The 13,244-nt window shown below is 46.0% G+C and overlaps 1 protein-coding gene across 1 annotated transcript; it reads right to left on the bottom strand.

The window, feature by feature from the left end:
- Positions 1-725: 725 nt before the first annotated feature.
- On the bottom strand, positions 726-13,215 carry gpr174 (G protein-coupled receptor 174). Its single transcript, XM_015943806.3, has 3 exons — positions 12,892-13,215; positions 3,548-3,934; positions 726-1,702 (listed from the first exon to the last, which is right to left on the bottom strand). The coding sequence occupies exons 2-3, from the start codon at positions 3,740-3,742 to the stop codon at positions 905-907; spliced, it is 993 nt and encodes a 330-aa protein (XP_015799292.1). The 5' UTR covers positions 3,743-3,934; positions 12,892-13,215; the 3' UTR covers positions 726-904.
- Positions 13,216-13,244: the final 29 nt, after the last annotated feature.

Here is a 13,244-nt window from a genome sequence, read left to right on the forward strand (position 1 = left end):
CAGCCGACAGGATTTGGAGTCTTGTTTCCTGATATTTGGAGATGTTTCCTCGGATTGGCTAACAGCAATGTGACTCTACCACTGACTCCATTTCCTCTGCTATGTGATGTTTTATCTCCACAAATAACACGAGCCTGGAGGAGTTCTGCTGTGTGGTGGAGATGCTAATGCTAATGTGCGTTTCCTGGATGCTAAACCAACAACAGACCTCCCCATCACAAGTCCATTGGTGAATCCATGAATGTGACAGTGTGACTTAGATCTGTGAGGATTTTTAAATCCTAGTTTCATCTTCATCTATCAGAAGCCAATGCAGGAGAGAGGTGGAGGAGACCATTTTCATGTTCAGCCTGCATGAAAAACTCAGAGTGACCAGTCATTTTAAAAAATAATGAGTGAAAAATGGTTTTTTGGGAAGGATCTCTTCAAATAAACAAAGTTTATTAAATGTGAGCGCATGGACGTAATTTTCACTTTAGAAGTGGGGGGGGACATGGAGGGGGGGGGGTATCTTTACAGTATGCTCTAATGCGAAACAGGCTTCAACACAAACGGTTGTTTTCCACTTCGTCCTAGAGCTCAACCAGTGTCAATTTAATATAGCGTAATATTGTTTTTGGATGGTAAAAAGTGCAGGGGTCAAAACTTGACTTTGGAAAAAGTGGGGGGGACATGTCCCCCCCCCCCCCCCCCCCCCCCCCCCCCAAAAAAAAAAATTACGTCCATGTGTGAGCGTAAACGTCACACTCGAAAATGAGTAAAAAAAACTACAGGCTTCAATGACGAACAATAAAAATGACACTTTCAAGTCTTTTTCACACACTTATGCATGAATATCCTTCACTCTGGGAACGCACCGGGATTGGTGGTTGTGAATAACTCCTCAGTAACATCGAAACATAAACTAGTCATCGTCTACGTCCTCCCCTCCGGTTATACAAGACAGGCGCCTACTCAGAATCATACTCTCTGATATTTCTGGTTTACCCAGTTGCCTCCAGAATTCATCACTTGTGAAGTAGTACATGAGCGGGTCGAGGCCACAGTTCAGGCTGGCCAGGGAGAGCGTGACGGTGTGGCATCGCAGAACCAGATCTCGGAGGGAGCAGTCGCTCAGGGTGTTGGCTTTGGCTAGAAAGTCCATGGGCATGGTGATGTGGTAAGGTGCAAAACATAACAAAAAGACCACAGCACAGCTTAGCACCATCCTTAATGCCCTCCGCTTCTCCCCCCTGTCTGGAACAACCCCCTCCGTCTTCTCTCGGAGACTCCCAGCAGTCAGACAAGCACAGACCACCACCACCACGAGGGGCAGGATGAAGCCTACCAGCTCTGCTATTATCAAAAGGACCCAGACGGCTGAAGGACTGATGGTCCTCAAAGGCAACTCTGCAAAACAGTATTGGGAATCATTTGAATTGCTGTCTGAACTGAGGTTCCTCATCAGAGGAAAAATCAGGCAGCCCAAACAGACCAGAAACCAGCCCGTCACACATATGAAAATGTCTCCTTTTTGCTTTGAGGAGTTGTATCTCAGAGGGCGCATGATGAGCTGGCAGCGGCGCACACTGATCCATCCCAGGAAGTAGATGGATGCATACATGTTTACAAATTTCAGGTAGAAGCAAATCAGGCAGAGGAGGTGACTGAAGGGCCAGGTGCCATTCAGGTAATAGTAGATCCGCAGAGGAAGAGACAACACCTGAGGAGAGAGAGAGCAAGTCAGAAAGACTGCAGGAGAACAATAAACATCCACAATTTTTCTAAATTAGTTTATTGTTACTGTGATGGACTGGCTCTCTGTCCAGGGTGTACCCCGTCTGATTGCCCATTGCCCGCTGGAGATAGGCAACCCCACCCCCCGCCACCCTATGTGGACAAGCGGGTTCAGACGATGGATGGTTTATTGTTAATCATCATTTAGAAAGGGTAGAATGCCTTCTTCTCCAGGTCAGGGATGAGGTCCTGCCCAGGTGGAGGAGTTTAAGCATCATCTTGTTCACGAGTGACGGAAAGATGGAGCGTGAGATTGACAGGTGGATTGGTGCTGCGTCTGCAGCGGTGCGGGCGCTGCACCGGTCTGTCGTGGTGAAGAGAGAGCACACGTCATGAGCACATCTCCGAGCATGTGGGTGAGGAAAAAGAGCGTGGAGACATCGGTGGTGTCTCCATTTTTAAACGAACGCGGCCTGAGCAGTCTTGCTTTGGAGACTCTGATTTTGCATCCTGCTTTGCTGTCCAAGTCCAAGGCTACCTAAACCTAAACACCCCCAACCCGGTCCAGGCTTGTATTCCATCCGAGCTGGTGCTGGTGTGTAAGTGCCATTAGTTGACTGGGTCCTAATGGTTTCTTCCATCTGCGGTTGGAATGTGTTGTTATTGTTTTTATGAAACACATTATTACTTTTATCTATTAAAAGTGCTGAGTAAATAAATCTCCATCCTCTTCTACGGGTGAGGTTCTGAGTGAGTCCTTACTTTGACCTGTCAGCTGTATTTAGGTACATCAGCACTATTTAGTTTCTTCAAAAATATAAACATTCCAGACATGGTAAATAAAAATCCAAGCAGCATAGTAATATAGTTTGTTACTCACCTGATTGCAAATATTTGGACCAACTCCACGGAACAAATGCAAATCTCACTGTTTGCATATATTTGTGCAACCATGTGTGAGTCTTCTGCTACTGTAAACACTCCAAATGTAAATAAAAGCCATCCATCCGCTTTTTAGTCAGATTTTCATTTGCTTTTATGAGCCATTTGAGAGTGTCCCCTATTGTGATGTCACAGTAAACACAATTAGCATAATCTCACCTCCCACTCCCATCTTTTGCCCCCTTAGGGAGGCTTATGCCAGTAATGTGGAGCAGCAACTCTACTCTGAGCCCCTCTCGATACCAGAGCTCCTGAACCCATCGCAGCCAATCAGAGGGTGGGTGGGCGTGGCCAGCAATCACTTATTTGCATTGAAGGGATAAGAGCACTGAAAGGGTTAGTTCTGGAAGGTATGGAAGTTGTCTAGAATAAAACCGCAGAAATCACATAAACCTGTTATAACTTGTTTTAAAATATAACATATAAGAATTGCTAATATGGTGGTTAACTAAATAAGAAAGTGGGATTTTTGATTACCAAACAAATTAAAGTTAAAACAAGATTTTAAATGTTAGCTATGATTATTTTTGCTTTTTAATCGATTTATATGCCTGTCTGTGACATCTGGTATTTCCCTGGGGTCATTCCCCAAATAAGTCAAATAATTTTAGATAAATTGCAACTAAGCAGCTAACATTATTACCGTCACACTTAATGAATACTTAGTGTTCTTATTGAAGTTAGATTTGCTTCACTCACACCTCTCTATCCTGTATTTCCCCTGAGCAAGTGACATCATCTCTTGAGGTTAAAAATTCAACCACGTTATGTTGTTTATACCAGTTCCACGCTCTGGTGAAGCCCTGGCTGTGAACACTCTGAAGTCAAGCGTTGCCGCTTAAACCCTTTAAAACATTTTCTGTGATGCAAAAGCAGATTATTTTTTTACCTGCAGCAGGTCAGCCACAGCAAGATTCATCATGAACACCACAGCCTTCTTGGTTTCTCTGACATAGATTCTGAACACCCAGAGCGCTAAGACGTTTCCGAGCAGGCCTGGTGCTAAAATCACGCTGTACACCACCGCGTAGACGTGGTGCTGGTAACTCTTCAGGCTAGCATCATGACAGCTGGAATTGTTCATCCTAAAGCTGAGAGGTAGCTCGCCGCCCCACAGGTCTGCTGCAGGGGTTTCTATCAGGAAAGCTGCTTGTAGTTTGCTGTTTGAGCCTCCATCATGGAGAGAAGACGTTTGTGCTGCAGCATCACAGATGTGGAGGAGTGCCTCACGCGGGTATCCTGGCTGTCAGATCTTCAGGTGAGAACATGGTCAGCTCTGGTGGAAAACATAGGAAAGTGAGAATTTAAAGACAAAAACAGCAAAGTTTGTCAGAAAAAGTTGGCTGAAGCTAAATGTTTCACCTCAGCTGTTTCCTGTGCCATTCTAACAGGTAACAATTGGAATGAAGGGAAGTAACTCCTGGCACCAAAATTCTGTTTTTGTGACTCTGGCAGACCGTCCCTTCCTCAGAACAAAGGAGGAAACGTAAAATGTGTGTGTGTGTGTGTAAGTGTGTGTGTGTGTGTGTGTGTGTATTAGTAATGTTTGAGAGCATATTTTGCATGTAATCCAGGAAGCTGTCAGGCTGCAAATAAAGAACCTTTCAATGATCCACTCCCTCATTATCTATCATGCAAACCCAAGTCTACACACACACACACACACACACACATTTTCTACATTTCTTGAATCCTAACGATTGATGCATTATCTGTGTTCACAGGCCCCCACACCCCCCGCTGGACCCCTACCCTGCCTTTTCCCAGAAGTGTGCTGCTTCACAGTGTTGACTGCAAAGCACCTGCACACCAGCCCACAGCTTTGCATCAGCGTTCGTGAATCTAGCGTGGTTAGCCTACCAAGTGTCGAGGGGGCAGTTAACAGTTCAAACAGATCCGTGATCAGAAAGTGTCTCTAGTTATAAAGAACATCCGCCTTTACCTTTGTGTTTTAACACCTTCATGCTGCAAAATGCCTCCTTCAACAGCAACACCAAGCAACAGAAAGCAAAAGTAAAATGAGACATTTATATGAATGCTAATCGGTTTCAAAGTTCACAAACTTATAGATCTGCTTTTGTGTTTGCACAACATGATTTGAGCTTGAAAATTGTGTGTGTGTGTGTGTGTGTGTGTGTGTGTGTGTGTGTGTGTGTGTGTGTGTGTGTGTGTGTGTGTGTGTGTGTGTGTGTGTGTGTAGTAGAAGGTAAGAAGCTGACACGTGCAAACTTATAAAGGTAAATGTGTAGAAAAACTCACATGCATGAAACAAAAAAAGTTGCGTATAACATTTTCAGCTACATGTTTGTGAACACAAGTCTACAGATCTGTTCCTACGCAGGCTCAACTCCTCTCTTACAGGTGTACAGTCCACACGGGTGCGTTTTAAACTGTTTTGCAGGTTGTTTGTAACAAAACCCAGCTGAACCACGAGAGTGGAGCGGGGGGAGGAGGGGGGAGGGCGGGGAACAGAATCAACCAATCAGTCAGCGCTATGCAAAACACTCCAGCTAGGTTCCTTTTCAGTGACTTTGTAACCTTCATTTAACTAATTTCATCTTGTTTATAGTTTAATAAAGTGACACTGACACGGCAGAGCATCACGCTATTTATACCATTATGCTCTGGCTAATGCTAACACAGATTACAGCCTATGATAATCCCACTTTTAGAATCTCAGTAAATGAGATTAGTACATGAAATCAATGAAACAAGGATTATAAATAGAGAAATGTCCAATCTCTAAAAAATTATTATCTTACATAGTTGCCAAGGGTCAAATTCAATCTCCAAACGTGAAATAAATAAATATCCATCCATTGTTTGAACCCGCTTTCTCCACATGGGGTCGCGGGGGGCTGGTGCCTATCTCCATCCGTCAACGGGCAATCAGGCGGGGTACACCCTGGACAGAGAGCCAGTCCATCGCAGGGCAACACAGACACACACAGGACAAACAATCACACACACACACACACACACACACACACACACACACACACACACACACACACACACACACACACACACACACACACACACACCTAAGGACAATTTAGACAGACCAATCAACCCAACAGTCATGATTTTGGACTGTGGGAGGAAGCCGGAGAGCCCGGAGAGAACCCACGCATGCACAGGGAGAACATGCTAACTCCATGCAGAAAGATCCCAGGCTGGGAAGTGAACCCAGGAGGACCTTCTTACTGCAAGACAACAGCTCTAACCACTGCGCAGCCCCATATAAATAAATAAATAAATAAACAAACAGGTAACTGACTAAAATCGCAATTCCTCTCTTATCTCCAGAAAGTACAGGAGTTTAAATATCTCAGGGTCTTGTTCACGAGTGAGGGTAGGAGGGAGAACGAGATCTCGGATACAAGCGGCCGAAATGAGTTTCCTCCGTAGGGTGGCCGGGCTCAGCCTTAGAGAGAGGGTGAGGAGCTCGGACATTCGGGAGGGACTCGGAGTAGAACCGCTGCTCCTCCGGATCAAAAGGAGCCAGTTGAGGTGGTTTGGACGTCTGGTCAGGATGCCTCCTGGACGCCTCCCTGGGGAGGTGTTTCGGGCATGTCCTGCCGGCAGGAGGCCCCCGGGTCGACCCAGGACACGTTGGAGAGGTTACATCTCCAATCTGGTCCGGGAACGCCTTGGGGTCCTGCCGGAGGAGCTGGTGGAGGTGGCCGGGGAGAGGACGGTCTGGAGCTCCCTAGTTGGGATGCTGCCCCCGTGACCCGGACCCGGATAAGCAGAGGAAGACGGCGACGGTGACGATCTCCAGAAAGGAACAAGTTCCCAATAAAAATGCCCACTTCACAGCAAAAATACACAAGTTTACATCATGGTACAAAAAACAATTTAGGTTTAATTTGTCAAGTTTAACATCATAATCATGATAATCATGAATTGTTTTTGTAACTCATCCATTTCAATGCAATTAAATTTTGATTATTGATTGTTACGGGTGTGTCTTTTAGATGGACAGGTAACAGATGAGGTGTCAAAGCTTGCTCTAGGGAGATGGCTCCAGCTTGCTCCGGGGACGGCCTGTTACAGCCTAGAAGGCAGAGGGTAGCAGAGTGGCTTAATCATGGTTTTCTGGCTGAACATGATTGCCAACCTCTGTTACTCCTACTTCACACTGGAAGCATCAGCGGCATGCAGGCACATGCGGGGGGCTTTTTCCAGTCTTCCTTCAGATTTTACCGTCCAAATGGTCAAGCAAGTCATTGACTGGAGGGTTATCACTGGTTTTGGTTCAAGCTTTTCTGGCTTTCTGTTGAATCTGTTTAAAAGTTTTGCTCTGTGCCCCTTTTTTAACTTTGATCGCCCACCCCTTGAAATGTCTCTGCACGGCCCTGGCGTCGCGGAATATTTTACATGACTTTATTTTTTTTTAAGTCGACAGTCAAGTAATGAAAGTCGAGTCGACTTCGACTAGTCGTTGATGACGTCATACACCTGAAGCGGCGGCGGGGGGGGGGGGGGGGGGGGGGGGGGGGTTGGTAGGTTCGCTGGAGTTCTTGACAATTAAAATTGTGCCCATATTTTCTAAGTTAACACATCTCTTTTAACAACGGTAGTTTCTGCATCCTACTTCAGCCCTCTCCCCCCTCCCCCTGCGCAGCGGCCGCAAACTGATGCGCCTGCAGCCTCTCGGAGTTCCTGCTGCTCTAAACATTAAAATAATTATTTCATTTTCTATTCCTCACTTCTGATTACCTTCAATGGTGTCTGTTTGTTGCAACCAGCAGGTACAAAAACTAACTTGTTTTTATTTGACTATTTTTCTGTCCTGTCTGTTTATTATCTTCCTGCATCTCCTCTCAGTCCTAAAGAGAAACTGCTACCTGGGTTCATATATATTCACCTCATGAGTTACCTTTGAACTGCAGTTCTAAAAGATCTACCGACCGCAAAAACAGCGGAGTGCCGCTGCTCGCCGGACGACTACAACGGGGCTGTTTTTGCTGCGGAGTTCGTGCCGGAGCGGAGCGGAGATAGTGGAATCTTGGGGGTGCGTCACCGGAGGACAAAACAGGTGATGCGCCTCGCTCCGCAGCAGCGAAACGCATCAGGCACAAATAACAGACAGAAAACATGAAAGGAAATGAGCCGACATGAACGATCGCGTGTTTAATTTGTTTTTGAGGTGGTGACACCTGATTTGGCGGTGCTCAGGACGCAGATGGAGCGCGTCAACGATCAGAGCTTTGCATGTGCAAACTGGTTAAGATTAGGATGGGGGTGAGGGGAAGGTAACATTGCAAGAGGGAAGAGGTCACAGTTTGGTTAAATGTCCGTTTTACCGCCGGTGTCAGTACCGACGCTCTGGCACAGCGCGTCGCCTCCGCCTCCCGACGCAGGGGCTCATCACCTGCTGGAGGACTGCATCTTGTCAGTCATTATCACGTGACAGCGACTAGTCGATGACAGGCATAAAAAGTCACTACAGAGCCGTGAAGTCGACAAGTCGACTAGTTCATGCAACCCCTAGTACACATCAGGAGAATCTCAGCCACGGAGGGGCTTCTCCGACGAGTATATAAGCCTTAAGGTCACATGTTTGACATAATCTACAAAGATATGAAATCGCATTGTAGTAATAGTCTTTCATTTAGAAAAAAAACAGGAGGTTTTACACTGAAACTGTGTGTGATTTCCTGTCTATGCTAACTCTAGAAATTGACCTGTCCCTGAAGTGGCTCGGGAACAAATAGAACCTCATCCTGACTTTAGCGGCCCGGCGAGCCACTTCTGGGACATGCCAGACAATTTCTGTGTTGTGGCTGATATCACCTTTTGTACATTCATTTTGTGTGTTTCATCCAACTGTATTATGGCTTCTCCACGGCACTGACATGTCTTGTCAGAGGCTTTCGTGCGATATTATTTTGGGAGCAGGTTCTCCTCCAGTAATATAATGTCAGCCTTGCGTTTGAACCAGCTTGGCTCCGGGCGTTAATGACAACCACTGGTTTGCTAGCAAGAGAGGAAGCTCGTCTTTTAATGTGAGAGGAGAAGAAGAGTGCAGCGCATGAAGGGCATAGCAGAAGTGGGGTTTTTTACACCTACACTCATTTTCGCTGTATGCAGGAATTTCCCGCATTATAAAGACCAAATTTGGGAGAATCGTTTATATAATGTGCAATACCCATAATCCCGCTGTGAATTTAAGGCCCTGTTTTTAACACAGAAAAAGTGTTATTTCTACCTTGTTTTTGCTGATGTTTGACTATCACTGTAGCCTTCTTCAGAGTTTTGGGGATCAGCCCCACCGCCGGAGGTGGCGCTGATACCAGCGATGACCCGAATCCTTCGGACTCTCGAAGCGGTAGCGTCAGTGACGTCAGCAACAAACAGAGCATGGGAGAATATCCCTCCAAAAGTAGAAGAAAAGATTGTTTCTATAGCGCCTGTCAAGATAAAAATCACGAGTCGCTTCACACAAACAAAAAATGTCAAATATTAAAAATTATTTAGAAAACGATTAAAAATATATTTAAAATGAGCCAAAAGAAAGGAAGCTGTGTAGTGGCGCAGTGGTTAGAGCCGTTGCCTTGCAGCAAGAAGGTCCTGGGTTCACTTCCCGGCCTGGGATCTTTCTGCATGGAGTTTGCATGTTCTCCCGGTGCATGCGTGGGTTCTCTCCGGGTTCTCCGGCTTCCTCCCACAGTCCAAAAAACATGACTGTTAGGTTGATTGGTCTGTCTAAATTGTCCTTAGGTGTGTGTGTGTGTGTGTGTGTGTGTGTGTGTGTGTGTGTGTGTGTGTTGCCCTGCGATGGACTAGCTCTCTGTCCAGACTGCACCCCGCCTGATTGCCCACCATTTGTTGAAATAACAAGCAATTTGAGAATTAGCTTCTGAGAAATATTTTGATAAAACCCTCAAACACGTCAAATTGTGATTTGCCAAATTTATCAACATTGTGATTTAATAAAACAAGAACCTATTTTTCTTCCCCGTCCACATCCCATAATGTATCAGAACCCGAAGAGCATCTGGAACATATATTTAAAAGACTTTATGCAAACCCCACTGACACGCTCATTTCCACCTGTTTTTGATGCTACGCCATCACAGTTTAAAATACATGAACTGCACGGAGGTTTGTCCACTGAAGTCATCACCTGACCAGGCCTGTTGGAAGTTTGCCAATCACCATCTGGATGATCCAGAGGAGGCATGGGAGAAAGTCTTGTTGTCAGATGAGACCAAAATAAAACTTTTTGGTCTAAACTTCACTCGCCATGTTTGGAGGAAGAAGATGGAGGAGTTGCATGCCAAGAACACCATCTCTACTGTGAAGCATGGAGGTGGAAACATCATGATTTGGGGTGCTTTACTGCCAAAGGGACAAGATGGCTGCACGGTATTAAGGAGAGCATGAATGGGGCCATGAGCAACAAGCTCCTGAAGGGAGCATTTAAGATGGGTCATGGCTGGGTCTTCCAACATGACAATGACCCGAAGCGCACAGCTAGGATAACCAGAGTGGCTTTGTAACGCCGGGGACACACCAGCCGTGGAAGCGCCGCGAAAATGGGACCGCCTTCATTCGGCGCCCTTGTTAAGCTATTCTATAGACCACATGGGCCGCCGAAGCGCCGCGAATCGCCTCGCGCCGGCGCTCCAGCCCGCTCCGTGCAGCGATCATTTCGGCGTCGGCTCTATTTTTTTCACGAGCCGTGGGTGAATCGCGTCAATTCTGGCAGGAAGTCAAACCTAGACATACTGTAAGAGGCAGAGTTAACAAAATAAAGCATTTCAAAATAAAATTCCGCAATAGTCAAATGTGTTCGTAAACAGACACTGCAGAAAAACCACACGAACACGCACACACATACACACACATCGAACTTGTGTGCGTGTGTGACCACGTGAAGGGGGTGTGGTTTTGGGTGTCTTTTCACCGGAGCAAACAGGACAGAGAAGCAGAAAGTCTGAGGCAAGCAGCTAAGATGGATGACTGCTAGGATACAGCTGCAGAATTGGAGCGGGTTCCAAGAGATTCAATTGGCAGAAACAACTCATACCATAGGTTCACACACACACACACACACACACGCACACACACACACGTACAAACACTCAAACGTAGAGGAAAAGAGCTGAGAAAAGGCAGAGAGGAAATGGAGTACACCAAGTGTTTAAAAGAAAAACTACAGCTGAGCCGAGGCGCGCCTCGACTGGGGCGCGTCTGATCTGAACTGAGCAGCGGCCGAATTTCGTGAGCGATTCGTTTCTCGGCGCTTCCGCGGCCGGTGTGTCCCCGGCGTAAGAGGCATTTCAAGTTTCAAGAGTGACCTAGGCAGTCTCCAGACTTAAATCCAATAAAGAATATTTGGAAGAAGCTAAAACTCAGTAGGAATGCACCTACAATGTAAATGTCAGACCCCTCCATGGGAAAACATGCAAAAAGGCAGGGTGTTCAAACACTTATGTTCCTCGCTGTATGATCGGTCACTTCACGCAGTTCACACGCATGCTGAATGTGAAAATACTCTTCAATCCTCATCAGCAGCATAAGCTGTCGAAGCAACAACACGATAAAATGATCGAGTCAGTAAAAGCCGTCTCATCTTTGTGGTCCATCTTGGACTGCAACCAAAGAAGGCTGCGTTGACTTGCAGCCGGGAGAAACCGCAGCATGTCTCACCTTGAAGCTAACTGTTAGCATCAACAATCCCACACCATGGCGGAACTTCTTCAGGCTCGTGTTTTTCATGGGGATAAAACAATTTAGCATTTTTTTTTACCCAAGAACGAAGAGGGAATGAAGGCAGCAGAAGAGTGATGTTGCTGTTAGCCAATCAGAAGCGATGCATTTCTTTAATATGAATATTAATGAGCAAGACTCTTTATGCTGCCGTTTTCTGCTCCCCACTCCCTGGACTACCTTCTACCCCCTGAAACAGGAGCGCCAGAGCTTTTTCTTCACAGAAAACAACTCTTTCATTCATACTAGAGAACACAGCACATGCATGTGATCTTTAAAGGAGACATGCTATGACTTTAGTTAAGAGACAGGTCTTTATTCAATTGTAATTTTATAATTTTACTTGAGCTATTGAGAAAAAAACTGTAAGAGAGACTCATTTTAAAAGATTCAAACTCTGTATTTCAGGCTAGCCACCTCCAAAGTGTTCCAACCCAGGACTCAAAGGGGGTGAAATGATTAACTGGAGGGAACAAGAACGTAAGCAGCAAGGCCACACGAGTTTCACTCCTTTTATAGGAGGTAGTTGGAGGTTAGAGATGATAGGAGGGGAGCTCAGTGGGGAACAACAAGCTTTTCCTTTAGCTAACGCTAACAGATATACCTCTAAGGTATAGCTGATTGTTTTAGTTCGATTAATCCTAAAATGTTTTTACAGACGTCATTAAAAACGTCTCACAAGCAAGCCTCTCGCCTATCAATACGCATGTTGGGGGAACAGGATGCAAAAGAAAGATAACTAATGGGAATTGGCTGAGTATGAACTGTCTTCCATCTCTCTGACAGGTTTTAAACACTGCAGAGGTCAGCAAGTTCTCCCAGTAGACTCCCAGGCCTGAGAACTGGTTTCATTCCTCTGACCTCTGTGTTACTCTCCCTTTTACACACACCATCTGCCCCCGTTACAGGCTGCCCATTACCAGTCCGCTTTCATTTCCTCCGTGCTGACTGTGGATTTGCATGCAGCCCGTCAGAGCGAGTATTTCTCTGACAAACGGACGTTATCAGCGCAAAAGTGAAACTTGTAGCTTGATCTTTTGACAAATACGAGAAGAAGTGAAGACCTGAGGCTGGAATGATGAGCTGAGTTGTATTTATGTAAATGTCAGAGGAGAGTTTTTTACTTTTGTTTCAAGAGGGTTTTAGGATGATCTTCTCCAGCGGAAGCATGATTCAGTCTGCCATGAGTCACCTCTCTGTGGGATGCTGGGGTGTAGCACCTTTTCCATTTTCTATCTGGTCTAATGGCACCCAGGAAGCCGGTGGAGATCACCCAGCTCCCTCCACGTGTGTGTTGTCGTTCCAGCAAGCAAAACGTGCCACCCAAAAGCCCTCTTCACACACACATGAAGAAATATCCGGACACACACACACACACACACTCGTCACACTGGAGCAACAAACGAGGTCCCCCCATGAGGAATGACTCCACACTTGAAGCATCCAGCTCTTCAGACTTTCACTCAAAGTTGTCCTGAAACATTTAGAATAGGGTTAGATTATTCTCACCTCTGTATGGAACCTTCTCGGCGTCGTAGCATCCTAAAGCAGCAACAGAAAAAGCTTCAACCAACACACGCCATCCTCATCTTGCCCTTCTTCAACTTTTCATCCACCGCTTCTCTTTGTTGAGCTGCTTTCTCTCACTCAATTCTCACGAAAATCCCCAATCTTCCTTCCTGTTCTGTTCATCTCTCAATTTAGTGTCATTCACTTGTTGCTGATGTCTCTCCCTGAGAGGCTCTGAGCTGAAATGGTGGTTTCAGTTCACACACACACACACACACACACACACACACACACACACACACACACACACACACACACACACACACACACTGAGCTTCCTGTGAGTACAGTAG

The sequence above is a fragment of the Nothobranchius furzeri genome, chromosome 1 (assembly GCF_043380555.1).
Source record: "Nothobranchius furzeri strain GRZ-AD chromosome 1, NfurGRZ-RIMD1, whole genome shotgun sequence".
Taxonomy (NCBI): Eukaryota; Metazoa; Chordata; class Actinopteri; order Cyprinodontiformes; family Nothobranchiidae; genus Nothobranchius; species Nothobranchius furzeri.